The following is a 21,869-nucleotide window of genomic DNA, read 5'->3' on the forward strand; positions in this document are numbered from 1 at the left end:
GAAAAACTTCATCTTGAGGCTCTGTGATACTATTTGTTTCCTGTTACTGTAGTTTGAGAGCAAGAAGAAAGAAAGGAGAAAAAAAACTAATTGGTTCAAATACGGTGAAAGGAATTTGATTGCTTGAAAAAAGGAGTATTTCATCTTAAGGCTGGTAGTACTGTTTTGTATAAGAGTTTAATAATCTATAATTTTTTTAGGTAAACAAGAAGGAAAAAAATCGAGGCAGCCTCACATACGACGAGCGGAAAATGAATTCTAATGAAAAAAGTTATTATTAGTTTCCAGACTACGATTTTTTTATGTGTATATTGCATTTTCATTTTATATACTATTTATCCATAAGGGAAAAAGTAGTAGGGGTAGAAAGTGTAGTGGAGCAACAACACACGAGGAAAATAAATTAACAATGACACACGAGAAGAAAATAAATAGTGAGTGGAAGGGGTTATTCACTTTGAGACAGGGAGAGGCACTCATATGCGAATAATATTTCCTAGTCTTTTGTCCTGGGAATGAGTCTTTTAGAGAAGGAAGGAAGGAAGGAAGGAAGGAAGGAGGGAAGGAAGAAAGAAAGAAATGAAGGAAGGAAGAATGGAAAAAAAGACAGTAAAGAGGAAACGAAGGAAGGAAGGAAAGAAGGAAGGATAGAAGGAAGGATGGAAAGAAGGAAGGAAGGAATAAAGGAAGGAAGGAGGGGGCAGCCAAACGTGAAACGACAGCTAGAAGAACTTATCATTAATTTTGTCAGGAGTTTATGTGCAAAGAAAACAACGTAGAAAATATTTTTGCTTTTCCTCAGAGATATAACAACACTTGACATCCTCAGGCACCGACAACCATCCCGCGTCACGCCTTGTATCGGGTTGACCCATTAACGTCCTCGTCCCTCTACCTGCACTGCCTGGCGTCGGCTGGTGGGCGGAACGAAGGCTAAAGAAATGGAAACAAAGCTAAGACCGGGTCCATTATCTACCTCGCCTCCCTCGCCGGGCACTGCGGTTTTCATATCATTCCATTCCTGTGGCTGTTCATCATTTCTCTTTCCCGCCACAATCACATTCCCTTTTTCCTGCACTCGTAGCATTACTGACAATCCATTCTGCGCGCGCACTGTTCCTGCACCCAAAGATTTCGTATTTTCACACAAAAAACACACACATATATAGCCTTCCCCCCACACCCACACCCACAACGCCCCCACCTCCACGCGTACACACACACACTGCAGGCATTTTCATATTTTTGTTTTGCTCCGTGAAAAAATGAAAAAGAAAACTCCCGCCGGGTTGTGGTTGTGACAGATGTGGGAAAAAACGGTTATTATTGGTAGAAGGAAGGACTTATTGGCTCTGAGGAGTAACAGAAGGATTATTTTGGTGTAGGAGCTTCATAATCTTTTTTTTAAGGGAAAGAAGAAGGTAGGTGAGGTAGGTTCACATACGTGGAGCGGAAAATCAGTAAATCAAAAAAGGTTATTCTTCATCTTAGTTTTTTTTATATCTTGGTTTGCGGTTCACAGCTTTCATTGACGTTAAGAAATAAGAGTTAAGTTAGGCTGATGTGACGAATGCGTAGGGCTGTTGAGAGGACGTGAACCTGTTTATTTATTTGTTTTTGTTTTCGGCTTGTTTTTTTGCTTGTTTACTGGGGGGTGTTAGATGGTTTTGACTCCTTTACCGACAAGAAATAAAAGTCAAGTTAAGTTGAAATAACGGATGCGTGGGAGTATTGAGCGGACATGAACCTGTCTTCTTTATTTGTTTGTTTTTCGTTTTATATCTATTTCTATTTGTGCAGACATCTGGGGAGTATCATATTACGGTCCGAGTGATGCTGGAAAATCAATGCTGGTTCGTGCAATGCTGGGCTGTTTGCGACCACCCACCCACACCCACACCCACACCCACACGCACACGCACCCACACACTCACACACACACACACACACACACACACACACACACACACACACACACAGCAAACAAATAGACTCTCTCTCTCTCTCTCTCTCTCTCTCTCTCTCTCTCTCTCTCTCTCTCTCTCTCTCTCTCTCTCTCTCTCTCTCTCTCTCTCTCTCTCTCTCTCTCTCTCTCTCTCTCTCTCTCTCTCTCTCTCTCTCTCTCTCTCTCTCTCTCTCTGATGACCTAGTTCAGCGATGCTTTTCTTTCTCTTCCTCTCGGCCAAAGCGTAAATATGTTTTGGTCTTCCTTTACCTCAAACTCCTGACCAACACCACCACAAGCAGGCGAGTCTCAGTCAGCCCACCACCACCACCACCACCACCAACAACAACAACAACAACACCGCTTGCTTGCTTGCAGCTGTGTGTTGTCCTTCGCCACGCGGCTGTTCCCTTTCTGAATCATTGCTTGGCCTGCTTTTTGTGTGTGTGTGTGTTTGTGTGTGTGTGTGTGTGTGTGTGTGTGTGTGTGTGTGTGTGTGTGTGTGTGTATACCTCAACGTCTGCCTGTTTCCCTCCCTCTCTCCCTCCCTGCCTCCCTCCCTCTCTCCCTCTTCGTCTCCCTACCTCTCTCTCTCTCCATCCCTGGCTGCCTTCCTTTCATATTTACTGCCTCCCAGCTTGTCCGCCTGCCCACTTTACTACCTGCCGCCATCCTTCTCTCGCTCCGTTTGCCTCCCTCCTTCCCTGCCTTCCTCCTTGCCGCCTCACTGTCTCCCTGCTTCCCTCCTTCCTTCCCTCCCCGCCTGCCCGGTATGTATCACTGAGCCCTGGGATCACACAGCCACACTCTCTTACAACTTTGATAATTAACCAGGAAAGTTACTTTAAAGGGTTTGATGGAGCAATAACTGCTGCTGCATCGGGGACCTTAAACCGGAGGACGAAGAGGAGGAGGAGGAGAAGGAGGAGAAAACATGGAAACATGGACGAGCAGGCAGCATAAAGCTTATTGGCTCATTGCGAGGCTACCTGCTTTCAGTGATTTAATCAATCCGTCAGCCACAGGAGTGGCTTGCGGGAAGGATTAAAGCACTTCTGTACGTACTCGTGGGTACGTTTAGTTCACTTCCAACGCAGCAAAGTGACGGTCAATGCGATTATTAAGGGAGTTGATTTGTTTCCGCACTAACTACTCTTGCAGGAAGGTTGTCCAGTGGCGGACGACTCTGTTCGAAAAATAACTCCTGCCGATATCCATAGATCATCACTTGGCTTGAATTGTTTTACCGTTGTTTCTTGTTCACGCGTTAGTTTATAGCGTGAAGAGTTTGGAGTGATCAACATTGCTGAATTTGTTCATGTACTTGAAGACTTGTATCAGGTCTCCCCGCAATCGTCTCTTTTTCAAAGGGAAGAGGTTGAGTCGCTTGAGTCGTTCTTCGTAAGGTTGCGTTCTCAATGATGGTATCATTTTCGTCATGGTAGAAGAAACACCAGGTAGTCTCGATCCCCCCTACCCCACCACTCTCTGCGCCTTCGAAGTGACGTCACTACCTAAACGAGAATGATAGATAAAGAGAGAGAGTGTGAGAATTTAAAGGTATCCTAATGTAATGTAGTCCGTTGCACGTCAAAGTAGGTTCTGATCCGGGAATGCATTTTCAGTACTGTTTTAGTGCCCTCTGCATTAATTTTCACTGGAGTGTTAGGACAATTCACTCATATAATAATAATTATGACTATAGGGTACGTGCATTCACATATAATCCAGGGATCCCATTCCTCTTTAAAGTATTTGTTCACCAAAGTCTTGGGTATAGACCATGGTGCCCAGTGCAGCTAAGCTCATTGAAGTCCTTCCCCCTACAGCTTGGCAGCTTCCGTTGTGCTATGCAATGAGGCAACAGACTTATGATTTACTTATGTACAGTATATGCCTAATGAAATTATACACAGTACTAAACTGTTAAATTAGCTTACGATCTAATAAAAAAAACTAAGCCAAAAATAGTATTATTTGTAACTTCATCTTTTGGGAGACTATGAAAAAGCAGTGTGGTCCCTCTGGAATGCAGGGCTATACACCCACGAACAATGCAGCATGAAGGCATACTATAAAAGAGTTTCCCATGTCAGGGAAAACGGACAGCTCAGATAGACCTCCTCTAGCCGGTGGCTGGGTCCAGAGTAAAGACTGAAGTCCCCACAGCAATCATACCTCTTCCTCGTCTAGATTGTGACGTCACGGTCTGCCTGCGCCGTCCACACAAATTCTGGTCCAGCGCTCCCCACGTGGGAATACCTGGCTTGCCTCCCTTTACCTCTTGCCTTTACCTTGATATTCGTAACGCGTCGCTGTACTCTCTCGAGTAATTCCATGTCTCTTGTAATTAGGAGACCAGAATTGCACGGCGTATTCCAGGAGGAGGAGGAAGAGGAGGAGAAGGAGGAGGAGGAGGAGGAGGAGGAGGAGGCGTTATCATACATAAGCGTTGGCGGTATTGAGGAGGATTTGCATGTCAAACCTTGTATATGGGAAGGTCGGCGGTCTGTGGTGTAGCAAGTCTGTGTATCTGCCTTTCTGTGTTGGCTGTATGGCTTTGTTATTCTGTTTTAATGATGCCGTTCTTATATCAGTTAAAATGGATTAAGTTTTACGGGTTATGGGTAGTATTACGAGTGCATTCTATATGAAAACCAAATTCTCTCTCTCTCTCTCTCTCTCTCTCTCTCTCTCTCTCTCTCTCTCTCTCTCTCTCTCTCTCTCTCTCTCTCTCTCTCTCTCTCTCTCTCTCTCTCTCTCTCTCTCTCTCTCTCTCTCTCTCTCTCTCTCTCTCTCTCTCTCTCTCTCTCTCTCTCTCTCTCTCTCTCTCAGGTCTTCATCAGAGGCCAGACTTTGCCGATAAAGCGCCTCCTCTCGCCGACTTGACACCCCGCTTTAATATTTGCGAAGGGAAAACTTATCGTAGCGGCACATTTCAGAGTCTGTTGGTAAGATTTAAGTTTTACGTTGCCGATAACTGTTTTTAACTTGAGAAGTGTATATCGTATCGCATGGATGTTATAGTGACAACGTGAGCAAATAAGTATATCTAAGTATTTCTTCTCGTGGTGTGTAAGTGGCATATAGTTGCTCCGTTAATTAACACTTTGGAGATAATCTATTTAAGAATTAACATAACACTGATATAGGGTTCACAAAGTTTGAATACATGCAAGAAATATGAAAACACACACACACACACACACACACACACACACACACACACACACACACATTCACCCCACCCACCATCACACCTACACTCACACACTTATAATAGCAACCCACACATCGCCACCTCCCTCTACTCACCTATCACGTTCCTCTTTCAGCAACGTGACGCACCAGACAGCGCTGTGTCGTGTGACTCGCCTTGACTTCCACGAATTCCATCACCTTAGGCACCTGTAAGTGGAGAGAGTATTCTGCTGTAGTAGTGGCAGTAGCAGCAGTAGTAGTAGTAGTAGTAGTAGTAGTAGTAGTAGTAGTAGTAGTAGTAGTAGTAGTAGTTGTAATAGTAGAAGTAGTAGTTGTTGTAGTAGTAGTTGTAGTAGTGGTAATAGTAGTAGTAATGTAGTAATGATAGTAGTAGTAATAATAGTATTAATTATAATAGTAGTAATAATAATAATAATAATAATAATAATAATAATAATAATAATAATAATAATAATAATAATAATAATAATAATAATAATAATAATAATAATAATAATAATAATAATAATAATAATAATAATAATAATAATAATAATAATAATAATAATAATAATAATAATAATAATAATAATAATAATAATAATAATAATAATAATAATAATAATAATAATAATAATAATAACAATAATAATAATAATAATAATAATAATAATAATAATAATAATAATAATAATAACAACAACAATATATTCAGTCCCTTACACTGTTTACAAATTAAAACTCCAAGCGGATCAGGATTAAAAATAAAAGAAGAGATAAAATTCAACAAAAAAATTATGTCTGTCTCTTAATCTGTGTACACATTCACACCTGTATGGATGGTATCAATTCGAGTAATCAGGTGAGCTTGTTGAGAATGGAGAAGATATGAGTCAAATGTTGATTGACTATTTCCTCTCAGTTTTTACGCAGGAAAATCTAACAGCCATTCCAGAGTTCACGTATACGAGGGCGAGGATAACGAAAAGTTGAGGGATGTGATCATCACAAGGCAGGTACTCCATAATGAGATTGGTAGGTTGAAGAAAAACAAATCGCCGACCCCAGACGAAATATTCCCATGTGTTCTGAAAGAATGCAAGGAGGTCGTCAGTGGCCCACTTACCGATATCTTTAGGATGTTGGTAAATTCTGGGTATGTGCCCAACCAATGGAAAGTAGCTAATGTGACCCCGATTTTCAAAAAGGGAGACAAGTCAGCCACCTCAAATTATCGCACAATTAGCTTAAAATCAGTTGTAGGCAAGATGTTGGAGTCAATTATAGCCGGAAGCATTCGGGACCATCTAGAGAAGCACAGTTTAATTCATGACTCACAACATGGGTTCACGAAGGGCAGGTCTTGCCTTACTAACCTGTTGTCCTTCTACACTAAAGTAATCGAGGCGGTTGACATAGATGAAAACTATGACATACTGTATCTAGAATTCAGTAAAGCGTTCGACAAAGTCCCTCATCCCCGGCTATTACTAAAATTACAGGCTCACGGCGTAGATGGGAAAGTTTTGAACTGGATTAGGGCTTCGCTTAGTGGTAGGAAGCAGAAAGTGCAAATCAATGGTAAAAAATCTGAATGGAGCAGTGTTACGAGTGAAGTTACACAGGGGTCGGTGCTGGGTCCACTGCTTTTTATTATTTACATCAATGATTTGGACACAGGAATTAGTAGTGATGTCTGTAAGTTCGCAGATGATACCGAGATCGGTAAAGTAATCCAATCAGACCAAGACGATAGCGTTCTCCAGGATGAGCTTGACAGACTATATGATTGGGCGGGGAAGTGGCAGATGGAATTCAATGTCGGAAAGTGTAGTATTCTGAGTGTAGGTAGGAATAACCCCTCACACAATTAAGCAGGTCTGGGTGTGAGAGGTACTTAGGAGTCATAGTGAGCGCTGACTTCCGTCCAAGGGCTCAATGCATTCAGGCTAAAAATCGTGCAAACAGGGTACTTGGTTTCATCTAAGGAGCGTAAGCAATAGGAGCGCTGAAGTCATCCTCAAACTTTACTTAGCACTAATTAGACCTCATCTCGATTATGCGGTTCAGTTCTGGTCACCCTACAATAGAATGGATATCAAGATGTTAGAATCTGTACAGAGGAGAATGACAGAGATGATTGAGGGGGTGAGAAACTTGCCTTATAAAGACAGACTGAAGCATTTAAATCTACACTCTCTAGAAAGGCGAAGGTTGCGCGAAGACTTGATCGAAGTCTATAAATGGATGAAGGGCTTTAATAAAGGGGATGTCAATAGGGCTTTGGTTGTAAATGAACCAAGTAGGACACGTAGCAATGGCTTTAGGTTAGATAAATTCAGATTCAACAAAGACATAGGGAAGAATTGGTTTACCAATGGAGAGGTGGATGAATGGAACAGGCTTGGCAGCCATGTTGTGGGTGCCAATACCACGTTCAAGGAGAGGTTGGATAAAGTCATGGATAGTGAGGTAAGGTGGGGTTAGGATTACAGGAGCTCCCTTGTATAGGCCAACCGGCCTCTTGCAGACTCCTTACGTTCTTATGCTCCAAATAAACATGAGTATTAGTTTTTTTCATTTAAAGAGAATATAAATAATTATCACATATGTATAATGATAAAAGGGTAGACAGCAAACACACACACACAAACACACACACACACACACACACACACACACACACACACACACACACACACACACACACACACACACACACACACACACACACACACACACACACACACGCACACACAAGAAAACTAACTAACTAACTAACTAACTCACTATCTCACTAACCAACTAACTAACTAGATGACAAAGGGCAGACGCAACACAAGGAAACAATGCACACATGCAACACGTAAGCGTCAGAAATAATCAGGTGTTAGCGACGCGAGGCTCACCTGGATATAATTAACTACCTTTCGGCTGCACAATGGCACGGGAGGGAGCCAGGCGAGGCTCTATGCCATCACGCACATCCCTCGCGTCCCACTTTCTCTCATTAATCTCTATAATGTCACCCGAACTCACAAGGAGACTATCCATCATTAGCCCAGTCTCCTCTGTCTCTCTAGCCTCCCATCAATATATATTTCCCTCGTCTCTCGTAAAGCAGCAGTCATACTCTCCTATAGCAGTCTCTCTCTCTCTCTCTCTCTCTCTCTCTCTCTCTCTCTCTCTCTCTCTCTCTCTCTCTCTCTCTCTCTCTCTCTCTCTCTCTCTCTCTCTCTCTCTCTCTCTCTCTCTCTCTCTCTCTCTCTCTCTCTCTCTCTCTCTCTCTCTCTCTCTCTCTCTCTCTCTCTCTCTCTCTCTCTCTCTCTCTCTCTCTCTGTCTCTCTCTCTCTCTCTCTATCTCTCTATCTCTCTCTCTATCTCTCTCTCTCTCTCTCTCTCTCTCTCTCTCTCTCTCTCTCTCTCTCTCTCTCTCTCTCTCTCTCTCTCTCTCTCTCTCTCTCTCTCTCTCTCTCTCTCTCTCTCTCTCTCCCAGTCACATTAATCAGTCTTAACTTGTCCATCAGTCAATCATAGTCACCTACACACTGCTTTTCAAGCAACATTTTTAAAACAAAAATTTTCACACACTTCCAAAACAAACTCCAAAGGCACACTCCTAAAAGACACTCCTAACACACACTTAACACACATTCTTAAGACACACTTCTAAACCATTTCTAAAACAACAGCTTTCAAAATGCTCCTAAAACAACATTCCAATACTTCTGTCAATCATTCTCATCCTTCTTCCTCATTCATTTTCTTATCCCACAGCCACAATCATAAGATCATAAACTGTAAGAATTGTTATGTTTCGAGCACAAAAGACTTAGCATCTCACAACTATTAATATCAAAGTCCGCCTTCCAAAGAACTTCAAATCATTTTCTCAAATAAATAGACAGACAGCGGCATCTCTGGTTACTGGGTTACTGGGGAAGAGAAAATGGTTTATAAGATTCAGGAATGGTGAGCTCAGAAGTGCGGCGACGATCAAAGACGAGAGTTTCAGGACATATAAGCAAATCCTAATCTGTTTACATTGTTGCCAAGTCACTCTTGTTCTTGTTTCAACTTCTTTTAGCCTCACCTCAATCCTTTTACTTCCCATCCTCTGAGCGTTCCTTCCTGTCCCTCTTCGACATGTTCCTCCGATTACTTTCCCCCTCATGCACCTTCTCCCTCGTCCCTCCCTTCTTCCCTCTTTCACCTTTCTCTTTCTACACACCTCCCCTTTCTGCTCATCTGTTCACGTCCCTTCTCCCTCCTCTCCTCGTCTCTCCGTCCGCCTACGCATTTCTCTCCATCCTCCTCCTCCATCATTCATACATCCTCCCTTTCTACATTCACTCATTCCCCCTTCTCTCCGTTATTTCCTTTTCCTTCTTCATCACCCTTGACGCATGTTCTCCCTCCTTCTCTTTGTTTTGAATCGTACTTTTCCCTCCCGCAGATCCATCACCCACTCCGCCCTGGCCTACGTGGACGATGGGGCCTTCGGTAACCTCCCCAGCCTGCGCACCTTGTAAGTCTACCTGTGTGTGTGTGTGTGTGTGTGTGTCTGTGTGTGTGTGTTGTTACAGTTGCCATACTTGTGTCAGTTCCCCCTTAAAAGGTTTTCATTGTTCGCGGCACAGGCGAGAAACGCGAGGCAGAGTACATGTTTGATCCATTTGTCCACACTATTAATGATTTGTCAGAGAGAGAGAGAGAGAGAGAGAGAGAGAGAGAGAGAGAGAGAGAGAGAGAGAGTAAGAAAACAGCGAGATACCAAACACACCAACCCAACAATATAAAGTTTATCTGTAAGCATCAAGTGTGTAAACGCCAAACAGCCACAACCAGGATGGGAACTTTATTAATACCTCGCCTTTCGGGAAACTCGGTAGAAAGAGTGAGCGTTGTATTAGTGTATTTGTCATGGAATATCTCGTGTCGTAACATTAGCTGAAAAAAAATATATATGAACTTAAGTGAACGCCGACAGGAAGTTCTCATTAACACTCGTCACCATCATATGAATGTCAAGTGTGTGTGTGTGTGTGTGTGTGTGTGTGTGTGTGTGTGTGTGTGTGTGTGTGTGTGTGTGTGTGTGTGTGTGTGTGTGTGTGTGTGTGTGTGTGTGTGTGTGTGTGTGTGTGTGTGTGTGTGTGTGTGTGTGTGTGTGTGTGTGTGTGTGTGTGTGTGTGTGTGTGTGTGTGTGTGTGTCAGGTGTGAAGGTGTCAGGTGTGCGGCTGTGTCTTCATTAGATAAAAACAGGATTATCCAGACTCGGGGAGGATGAATGATCAGGATTTACATTTCATTGGGAGGAGGAAGAGCGCGCGGTAACCTGATTCACGTCCAGAGCAGCTAAAAGGGTTCCACAGGATGAAAGGCTTTAATTGAGCTGATCCGAAGAAGGTGCAATGGCCCGGATATGTTTAATTCAGAGGGGAAATCGTGCATAAAGTAAAAGTTATATGACTAAAAAAAAAGACCGCTGCCGTACAGTAAATATTTCATTTGCAGAGAGAGACAGATAGATAGAGAGACAGATAAATAGATAGATGGATATAGATACGTACATACAGTGCATACATGCATATTGATGACTAAAGCCGAGACGTGACATTGGATCTGTAAATAATGTTGCTCTTCTATCCACGACCTTCTCTAAAATGCTTTTGTATGCAAAGGTTTAAAGTTTCCTCCACTCATGCCTTGCTCAACCATTTATTTCCTGTGAACTAAACTTACACAATTCATAGCGTCTTGTGCCTGCTCTCTGACTTTCTGATCTCTCACTATTAATCATAAAAACATAAGAACATAAGAACATAGGGAGACTGCAAGAGACCGACTGGCCTACATAAGGCAGCTCCACATCCCCCCAGTCATCCTCGTCCATGAAGCTATCAAGTCTACTCTTAAAACACGCTGGCAATTCTAATCTCATAATTACGTTTCGCTATACGCGTACTTTTCTTTACTGTTCTAGCTAAATCGTTGTATCTGTCCCTTAGGTGCGTTCCCCCCCCCCCCCTCCCCCCTCTTGATTCTAACATACAATCCTCTTTTCCTTCCTTTTACTTCAGTGCGGATTTTTTTGTGGGAGAACGTAACAATCTATTCGTCGTTGGATATCGCACTTATTTTATATATATATATATATATATATATATATATATATATATATATATATATATATATATATATCTATATATATATATATATATATATCTATATATATATATATATAAAGGATGTATTCGCCAATTTGTAATCGCCATTTCAATCAGTACTCATGGCCAGGAAAAACACGCCTAGAAAATTCAGTTAACAAAAATTTACGTATTCTTAATTATAGTTTTATATTCTTTACAATATTTCACTAGATATCTAAGCTCTGTATCCAAGAGTAAGTAAGTTGTTCCTGTGAATACCACGTAACTGGAGCGGCGTGAGCCAAGTAGCGAACACTCACTCATTCTTTCTTTTCGTCTTTATTGCCGGACGAAGTGGACACAGGAGAGAAAACAGGCGGTTGTGTGAAAATTTCTCTCTCACCTTGTAATTAGTGTAGATCCGCCAGCAAGTCCTGTCCCTTCTCTCGTTTGTGAATTCATCTTACAAGTCTATGGGCCAGTTTTACAGTCCAGTACAGCAAGTTTGTAAGTTTATCAACCAAACACAAAAAACGTTGAAAATTCCTTCTATAGTGATTGGGGTTGATATAAAAGAAGGAAACTATAGAAAACACACGGGAAATCTCTTTGTTGTCCGGTACTGAATAGATATAACGGATCACTGTGGGGAATATAGATTGGTTTGGGTGATTACAAAGACTCTGTGTTGGACTGTCGCGCTGGCCCTGTAAGTCTGATCGCTTAAAAGGAAATATCAGTACTTTTGAGATCCTCCTAACGAGATCGAGTGCTTCATTAACCAGAGGATGCGTAGGAGTTAATGAACGGATAATTACCAGGGATTTATAAATATTTTTTTAAATTAAACTCTGCAATTCCGTCGGGCGTTTTATAGAGAACCTCTGAATAGACTTGATTGTTATTTTCCCTTAAGAAACTTTTGAAATTACGAACTTTTTCTTGTATTATTATGAACTGAGAGAGAGAGAGAGAGAGAGAGAGTCAAGATGAAAAGGTGAAAGCCTAGATGTAACTCAATAATACGAATGAATAGGACCTCTCTCTCTCTCTCTCTCTCTCTCTCTCTCTCTCTCTCTCTCTCTCTCTCTCTCTTTCTGTCGATATAAAAGATTACAGAACATTTTCGTCACGCCTTCTCACCTATAGAAAGAAAACGACCTCAAAAACCTCGTCCCATTTTCCTTTATGGCACGACAAAGGGGAAGGGTGGACCAAAGAGAACGGGAATGGAGGCTAATGACGCCAAGAGGAAAAAGGAACTGAAGCGGTACAAAAGCCGAGGATAAAGAAGATAAAGCCAGCAGATTCAAAACGGATGAAGCGCAAATTAGGAGTCGTAAGTGCGAAGAGGAAGGCATAAGTGAGGTAATGATGATGGCAAAGGAGGAGGAGGCGGAGGAAGAAGATGGCGTTAATGAAGCCGTTGAGATGATGGGAACGGAAGAGGGGCGAAGAGGAATGGTGTGTGAGACGGACAAAGGGAATAAGAGACATTCGAAACAAGAGAAAGAATATAAAAAAAATGTTGGAAACGAGGTATAAGAGGTGCAAGGCGTGGAGAGGGAGTGGAGAACGATGAACATGAGTAAGAACGAAGGAACGGAGGAGAGAGAGAGAGAGAGAGAGAGAAAGGAAGATAAAACGCCCGTGTAGTGAAATGTGAGAACGAGCAGGAGACCGAGAAACAAAAGAAAGAGAGGAAGGAAGGGAGGGAGGAAGGGAGGGAGGATGGGAGGAAGGAAGGGAAGGAGGAAGGGAGGAAGGAAGGAAACCGTTTAGCAATGCAGGAAGGGAGAATGAGCGTTAATATTTTATGGTTGTTCGTATGTTTTTCCGGTCCTCTATCTCTCTCTCTGTCTGTGTATATATGTCTGTCTTTCTGTCGGTCTTTCTGTGCAGGTCTGTTGTATCTGTCTGTCTGTTCGTATGTCTCTCTCTCTCTCTCTCTCTCTCTCTCTCTCTCTCTCTCTCTCTCTCTCTCTCACTTTTTCTGTCTTCCTTTCTCTGTCTCACTTTCTCTGTCTCCACTTTCTGTCTTCCACTCTGTCTCCCACTCTCTCTACTACTGTCTCCCACTCTCTCTTGTCTCCCACTACTTAATGGTTTCACGAATGTTGACAGAACAAAATTGTTTATGATCGATGACACTTTGCTAACGACGAACAATGGCATAAAACTCAAATGTAGACAAGTAAATTCAGACTGCACCAAATTTTTCTTCACCAACGTTGTAGTGCGAGAATGGAATAAGCTCCCACCGTCAGTGGTCCAGTGTAACACGATTGACTCCTTTAAAAACAAGCTCGACCGTCACTTCCTTGAACTTAATATTAACTAGAGTAGAAAAGCAACGTTTTGGAGCCATCTGATTAGTGTAGATTCACTTAGGTTTAAGGACAGACCACCTAGTCTGGACCATGGGGTCTGTGTGGTCTGATCTGCTGTGTAATTCTACGTAATTCTCTCCGTCTCCCACTCTATCTTGTCTCTCTCTCTCTCTCTCTCTCTCTCTCTCTCTCTCTCTCTCTCTCTCTTCATTACCCTAACCAACCTGACGTCTTTTTACCCTGTTTCTTTCCTTCTTTTTTTACGCCTCTCTCCGCCTCCAGCTTACACCTGAAGTCCTTTGAATATCATAGGTAATTACTGTTGGGCCGCAGGTGTGTCGGATTGAGGTGGGGCAGAGGCAGGACCCGCACTCTCTCGCGCAGACTTTGAATATGCAATTACGAAGGCGAGTGTATTATTCAAACGAGGGAGGCCCGAGCTGACAATGAAATAAACGATGTTGCGTGTCCCCTGCCCGGCATATTCATTACCTCCATAATAATAATAGCGGGAATAGTTGATGGTAATGGTAGGATGTTATAGTATGGTTCGTGATGGTTAGATGGTTAGATTACGACCACTACCGCTACTGTTATTACTACTACTGTTCCTTCTACTATTACTCTTACTACTACTACTGCTATGACTACTACTTCTACTACTACTACTACTACTACTACTACTATCATCACCAAGTTCGGAAGTCTTCATACACATCTTTTTTGATACTTGTTGACTAAATAAATCATAAAAAATAGCTTGTTCATTTCATAATTATACTCCTGTTCTTTTTATTTCCTCTTGATCTCTTTGTGTATCCTTTATTTTACTTCTCATTTTGTGTTCTCCCTCTTTATTCCTAATGGTCTCTTTTCCTTTTTTTCTCTCTCTTGCTTCCCTTGGTTTCCCCTCCTTCTTCCTTCCTCTCTGTCCCTCTTTCTTACTCTTCTTTATCCTCCTCTTTTCTCTCCTCATGCCTTCCTTTCTCTTCTTCCCTCCCTCCTTCCTCCTCCCTCATTCGCCATTTTTTCTTCACCTTTCTGAATCTTCTCTCTCTCTCTCTCTCTCTCTCTCTCTCTCTCTCTCTCTCATTCTTTTTTCCACGTCCCCTTCGTTTCCCTCAGCATCCTCCTCCGTCTTGCCTCCGTCTGTCTTTTCCGCGCGCTCAGAAATCCGGAGGTGACAAAATTTAATCAGAGCGGGATTAGCACACCTCTTTCCTTCATTCATTCTTTCCACCTCCTCCTCCTCTTCCTCCTCCTCCTCCAACTCCTCCTCCTCCTACAACTCCACTTTTTCTTACACCTCACTTTTTTGAGACCTTCCGTTTATTAATTTCCTCTTCCTCCTCTTCCTCTTTCTCCTCATATGAATCCTCCTTTTCTTACACAACGCTTTTTTGAGACCTTTTTTGAGACCTTTTCCCATTCATTCCCTCCTTTTTTTCCTCCTCCTCCCTCTCTTTCTTCTTCTCTTCCTCCTCCTCTCCTCTTCCTACTCCTATTCCTCTTCATCCTCTTCCTACACTTTTTTTTTCATTAGGGGGACTTAGTTCGTTTAATTCTGAATCCCACACAAATATTATTTCACCTTGGATGAGAGCAACGCATAAAACTCATAAATGTCATCCTTCAATTATTTTTTACCTGGATTTGTGTTGCTGTTTTTGTAACACTTCCGAGGAGTGTACACTTTAATTCCCTTCATTCAAGTTATTTGTTTATATTTTTCCGCTGACATTTTTCTCTCAATAATTCCTCTACTATATTGTTCATCCTTATTTTCTTCTCTTCATTTCTGTCTGTGTGTCTGTCTGTCTGTCTGTCTCTTTCTATGTGGCTGAAAATGACTCTATGAAGATTTTTAGTGTATGATGGGCATGTGTGTGTGTGTGTGTGTGTGTGTGTGTGTGTGTGTGTGTGTGTGTGTCTGTGTGTGTGTTTGTGTGTGTGTGTGTGTGTGTGTGTGTGTGTGTGTGTGTGTGTGTGTGTGTGTGTGTGTTCATAATTTATACTAATGATCATTATTAATAAAATACCCCCAATAAATATATCATGTTCAATAATATATTCAGCCACACATTTCATTGTATCAACACATCTATATATAAGCAATTAATATATGCACAACCAATTTCTCTCTCCTTCCTTGCGTTCTGGTTACCGCATTCATAGGTTTTCCTTCGTTATCTCTCTTTTGCTTTTTCTCACCTTCATGCTGTATTCTTATCTTATCTTTGTTCCACTTAATGCCTTCCCTTCATCAGTTATTTCTTTTCTGTCAACATCAGTCTACGTATGGCTTATTAATGGTTTCCCCTTCATGAATAACTTTTTTTTACCCCCCTCATCGTCACCACACCATCCATCCATCTATCTTCTTCCTCACCTTCACTTTTCCTTCTCCAGCAGTGTCTTCTTATCATCGTTCATCCCTCAAAACTCACACTTGACTGTCTACTTCTCTGTTCCATCTTTTTTCTCTTTCTTTTACTTTTTCTCTTTTTTTTCTGCTCTCCTCTACCTCACTACTTTTTTGTTCAATCATTTTTCCTCTGCTTTCTATCTTTCCTTTCTTCTCTCTCTTCTCTCTCCTTTATATCTCGACTTTTTATGGTTCCAGCTTTTTCTTTTCTGTTTTCTTCCTCGGCATCGCACAACTTGTCTCCTCGTGTTTCCTTCCTCTTAATTCTTTCTCTTTCACAAATTCTCTATCCTATTTCACCTCATTTCTTCATTTTATCATCTTCTCTTTACATGTTCCTGGTTTGATTCCTCCTCCTCGTTTTGCTTCTTTCTGTTCACGCTCCTGCTTCTTCCTTCCCCGGTGCTTTTATTCTTCTTCTTCCTCTTTCTATTTCACATTTTCTTATCGATGCGTCTAATGCAGCTGCCCCACTTCCTTCCCACTCTCTCTCGCATTTTCTCGCCCTCTCTTTTTTTTCTCCCTCTTTTCTTTCTACTTTTCCTGTAGCTGCATCACTTCCTTTCCTCTCTATCATTTTCTTGCCCTGTTCTTCTTATTTCCCTTCCTTCATTTTATTTCTCTTATGTTTCTCTTGTTTCGGCCTACCTTCCCTTTATCCCTCTCTTATTTTGTCACCCTGTCCTTCTTCTTCTTCTTTTTCTTCATTCTCTTCTACTTTTCTCTTATCGACGTGTCTCCGATAGCTTCCCCACATCCATTTCTCTGCCCCATTTTCTTTCCTTGCTCTTCTTCTTTTTCCTCATTCTCTTTTACTTCTCTTAATGTTTAGTTTTATCTACGTGTCTTCGATAGTTGCCTCACGTCCTCTCTATTTCTGTTTCTATTTCATTCCCCTCTTTCATTTTCTCTACCTGTTCTTCTTCTTCCTCACTCTCTTTTACTTTTTCTCTTAATGTATAATATTATCTCCGTGTCTCCGATAATTGCCTTACCTCCTTTCTGTTTATGTTTCTGTTCTATTCCTCTCTCTCGTCTTCTCTTCCTGGTCTTCTTCCTCATTCACTTTTACCTTTTTCCTTAATGTTTAGCCATATCGATGTGTCTCTCCGGTAGCTGCCTCACATCCTTTACTCTCTCTCACAGGAACCTCAGCCACAACCCGCTGCTGCAGACTCTCTCCTGGCGGGCGTTCTGGCCATCATCTGTCCCTGGGTGAGTAGAGATCATGGCAGCTACCTGTGTGTGGATGGATGGTGGGTGGGTGCTGGGTAGGGATCGTGATGGTGTTTTTTTCTTTTTTACAGCAAGGGAGGCAAGGCAGCTCAAGGGAAAAAAAAATACAGCAACAAAAAACCCGCTAGATTCTGCTCATACCAAAGAAAAAGAAGCGGGAGCCCAGAAGGGAGGTCAATTTCGTGTGGAGAAGCGTCTTAATTTGGTACTTTTGTTAATGTTGAAATTCCTGTTGTTTTTCTTTTCTTGATCAACGTTCTTTTCCTGCTTTCTCCTGTCTTCCTAAACTTCCTCTTCTTCGTCTTCGTCTCCTCGTTTTCGTGCTCGTCTTCTTTTCTTTCTCCTGGTACTTGTGTTCTGTTTCCGCTTCTTCTTTCTTCATCACTCCTCCTCTCCTCCTCCTCCTCCTGGACTTCCTAAATACTCTTCACCTCCTCTCCTGTCTCACCCGTTCCCTTCCGCCTCTCTGGTCCTATTCTAATTCAGGGCAATCACTTCGCCCATTTCCCTTCGTTTCATTCTTTAACAGCTTTCTCCTTTTTATGCCTCTGACTCTATTCTCTCTCTCTCTCTCTCTCTCTCCTCATGCTCCTCTTTTCCTCCTCCTTCTCTTCCTCTTATTCTTTCTCCTTCTTCCTCCTCTTCCCCACCTTCGAATCGCCATCGGTTATCATGAGAACCTTTTGCATACAAATGTTTTTTTTTAAATTATTTTTATTCATTGTAATTAAGATTCGTGCTTTGTAGTTGCTCTCTCTCTCTCTCTCTCTCTCTCTCTCTCTCTCTATCTCTCTCTCTCTCTCTCTCTCTCTCTCTCTCTCTCTCTCTCTCTCTCTCTCTCTCTCTCTCTCTCTCTCTCTCTCTCTCTCTCTCTCTCTCTCTCTCTCTCTCTCTCTCTCTCTCTCTCTCTCTCTCTCTCTCTCTCTCAGTATAATCAGTTCCCCGTCAGCTTCCATTTACTCTTTTCCGCTGTTCAATGCCGCATAAGCTAAAGAAAACGGAAAACACACACACACACACAGAGAGAGAGAGAGAGAGAGAGAGAGAGAGAGAGAGAGAGAGAGAGAGAGAGAGAGAGAGAGAGATTTACATAGATTTACATAGAAATCAGACCACACAGACCCCATGGTCCAGACTAGGTGGTCTGTCCTGAAACCTAAGTGATTTTACATTAATCAGATGGCTCCAAAACGTTGCTTTTCTACTCTAGTTAATATTAAGTTCCAGGAAGTGACGGTCGAGCTTGTTTTTAAAGGAGTCAATCGTGTTACACTGGACCACTGATGGTGGGAGCTTATTCCATTCTCGCACTACAACGTTGGTGAAGAAAAATTTGGTGCAGTCTGAGAGAGAGAGAGAGAGAGAGAGAGAGAGAGAGAGAGAGAGAGAGAGAGAGAGAGAGAGAGATTTACATAGATTTACATAGAAAATCAGACCACACAGACCCCATGGTCCAGACTTGGTGGTCTGTCCTTAAACCTAAGTGATTTTACATTAATCAGAAGACTCCAAAACGTTGCACTTCTACTCTAGTTCATATTAAGTTGAAGGAAGTGACGCTCGAGCATATTTTTGAAGGAGTCAATCGTGTTACACTGGACCACTGATGGTGGAAGCTTATTCCATTCTCGCACTACAACTTTGGTGAAGAAAAATTTTGTGCAGTCTGAATTTACTTGTCTACATCTGAGTTTTACGCCATTGTTCCTCGTGCGCAGACTCTCATCGATCATAAACAATGTTGATCTGTCTACATTCGTGAAACCATTAAGTATTTTAAAACATTCGATCAGTTTTCCTCGGAGGCGACGTTTCTCAAGAGAGACCATGTTAAGGGTAGAAAGCCTTTCTTCGTAGGATTTGTTGCGCAAGGAAGGGATCATTTTCGTTGCCCGACGCTGAACACCTTCTAATTTAGCAATATCCTTTGCATGGTGGGGGGACCAAATTGTACCGCATATTCCAAGTGGGGTCTGACTAAACTGTTGTAGAGCGGGAGTATTACATCTTTATTCTTGAATACAAAGTTTCTTTTAATGAAGCCCAACATTCTGTTCGCTTTATTTGCTGCATCGATGCATTGCTCTGAGAATTTGAGGTTTGACGCGATTTTGACCCCCAAGTCTTTGACGCATTGAACGCTTTTGAGTTTAACGCCGCGCATTTCGTATTCGAACTTCTTATTCCTCGTTCCAACTTGAAGGACCTGGCACTTGTCTACGTTAAAGGGCATCTCCCATCTATCCGACCAAGCTGAAATTTTGTGCAAATCCTCTTGGAGGCTTTGCCTGTCTTCGTCAGTGAGAACCGAGTTACCAATCTTTGTGTCGTCTGCAAATTTACTAATGCGGTTATTGAGTCCAACATCCACGTCGTTGATGTAAATAATGAAGAGCACTGGGCCAAGGACCGAGCCCTGAGGGACGCCACTAGTGACAGGCGCCCACTCTGAGTTAAATCCGTCAATCACTACTCTTTGTTGTCTGTTGCTCAACCAATTCGTGATCCATTGGTTTACTTGACCGTCAATACCTATTTGCTTTAATTTGTAAAGTAATTTATGATGCGGGACTTTATCAAACGCTTTCTGGAAATCAAGATAGACTACGTCCAGTGATTTGGTTACGTCATAAACAGTGAAGAGGTCGTTATAAAAGGTTAATAGGTTTGATAGGCAGGATCTTTTGTTTCGGAAGCCATGTTGTGAGTCCCCAATCAATGAGTGGCTTTCAAGGTAACTCACAATTTTGTCTCTAATTATGCCCTCAAGTAGCTTACCTACAACCGAAGTTAGACTAATGGGCCTGTAATTACCTGGTACTTTTTTGTCTCCTTTCTTGAAAATCGGCGTCACGTTAGCCTTTTTCCAATCTGAAGGGACGATGCCTTGTCGCAAGGACATATTGAATACGGTTGTGAGGGAGGAGAGTATTTCGCTCTTCGTTTCTTTCAGCAGAGTTGGATATACTTTGTCAGGTCCAGGACTTTTATTTGTTTTAAGTGAATGGAGAGCTTTAAGGACTTCATCGGTTGTTATTTCTAAATTAGGCAATGCATGCTCGAGATTTACATTAGTACTGGTGTTGTTGGTAGCGAGAGGAAGACTGTTAGTATTAAACACCGAGGAAAAGTAATTGTTTAAGAGGTTTGCAATGTGTTGGCTGTCAGTCACTAGTGCACCGTCGCTGTTTGTTAAATGTCCAATACCACTTTTGATCGCCTTTCTGTTGTTTATGTAACTGAAGAAAGATTTCGGGTTATTTTTACAGTTGGCTGCAATATTTTCTTCATATCTACGCTTTGCCTGACCTACTAGTCTTTTTACTCGTCGCCTGGCATCATTATAAAGTCTAATGTTCTCGGGCGTGCTTTGTTCTTTCTTTAACCTGTAAAACAATTTTCTCTCATTGACTGATTGTTTAATTTCGCTATTAAACCACGGTGGGCTTTTATTAGTGTTAATTCGCTTCTCGCGCAAGGGGACGAATGTGTTCTGCTGAGTGAGTAAGTGATTTTTAAGGCTTAGCCAGGCTTCCTCTACGTTGCCGTCATCTGATAGTTGTATTTCTGTTAGTTTTTGTCGGATTTCTACGAAGTTAGCTCTTTTGAAATTGGGCACCTTTACTTTATTTTCAGTCACTGATGATTGAGCTCTAATGTCGACGCGCACTAATTTATGATCGCAAGAACCGAGGTGTTCTCCTACCGTGACACTACTGACAAGGTTATCTTGGGTCGTTATAACAAGGTCGAGTATATTATTTTGTCGAGTTGGCTCAGAAACCATTTGGCTTAGATAATTTTCTTCTAGAAATTCGATCATTCTATGTGACTCGCCTTCTATACCTGACAGTGTCGCCCAGTCGATATGGGGGAGGTTAAAGTCTCCTAATATCAGTGAGTCGTTGTTATTAAGTGACTGCCTTAAGACGCTGTACATTTCAAGGTCGCCATCGAGTGATTGCCCGGGAGGTCTGTAGGTGACAGATATATTTAAATTGACTTTTGCAATGTTTACTCGCACGCACAAATGTTCAACGTTACTGTTTCCCGGTGTTTTGTCAGTGGGTTGCAAATAGCTTTTGACATAAAGGGCGACGCCACCGCCTCTACGGTTTACACGATCTTTGTTGAAGAGTCTGTAGCCATCTATGTTGTATTCGGAACTTAATCAATATTTGTGGTGTCGATAAATGTTTCGGTTATAGCAATTATGTCAAAATTTTCTGTTAAAGCAAGACATCTCAGTTCATCAAATTTGTTTCTTAGGCTACGCGCATTGAAACTAAGGATTTTTAAGTTATCTAGAGGCTTGGTAATAGAGGTGGTGGTACTTGCGGGATCACGGTTACGGGTTTGTTGCGATGCACGGCGTCTATTTACACGGGCGGGGTGGAGGGACGTGGCCGTGACTCGTTTTTTGCTCGGATGACACGCACTGCTTCGTTGAGGAGCCTTCCGAGTCTGGCTGCCCCGATGGGAGAAAGGTGCAATCCGTCCCTGTGGAAGAGCTCATTTTGTCCATAGAAATTGTCCCATGCGTTTAGGAACTCCACGTCAAGCTCCATACAAAGAGTCTGTAA

At 42.1% G+C, this 21,869-nt stretch overlaps 1 protein-coding gene across 1 annotated transcript in view; it reads left to right on the plus strand.

The window, feature by feature from the left end:
- Window positions 1–17,269, plus strand: part of LOC126990772 (uncharacterized) — a 53,144-nt gene extending 35,875 nt beyond the window's left edge. Inside the window, exons 2-4 of the mRNA XM_050849418.1 lie at window positions 5,281–5,355; window positions 9,603–9,674; window positions 17,197–17,269. Of these exons, the coding sequence (XP_050705375.1) occupies window positions 5,281–5,355; window positions 9,603–9,674; window positions 17,197–17,269 (220 nt within the window). The remainder of the gene's footprint in view (window positions 1–5,280; window positions 5,356–9,602; window positions 9,675–17,196) is intronic.
- The last annotated feature ends 4,600 nt before the right edge of the window (window positions 17,270–21,869 follow it).

Source organism: Eriocheir sinensis, unplaced genomic scaffold (assembly GCF_024679095.1).
Source record: "Eriocheir sinensis breed Jianghai 21 unplaced genomic scaffold, ASM2467909v1 Scaffold197, whole genome shotgun sequence".
In the NCBI taxonomy this organism is placed as follows: domain Eukaryota; kingdom Metazoa; phylum Arthropoda; class Malacostraca; order Decapoda; family Varunidae; genus Eriocheir; species Eriocheir sinensis.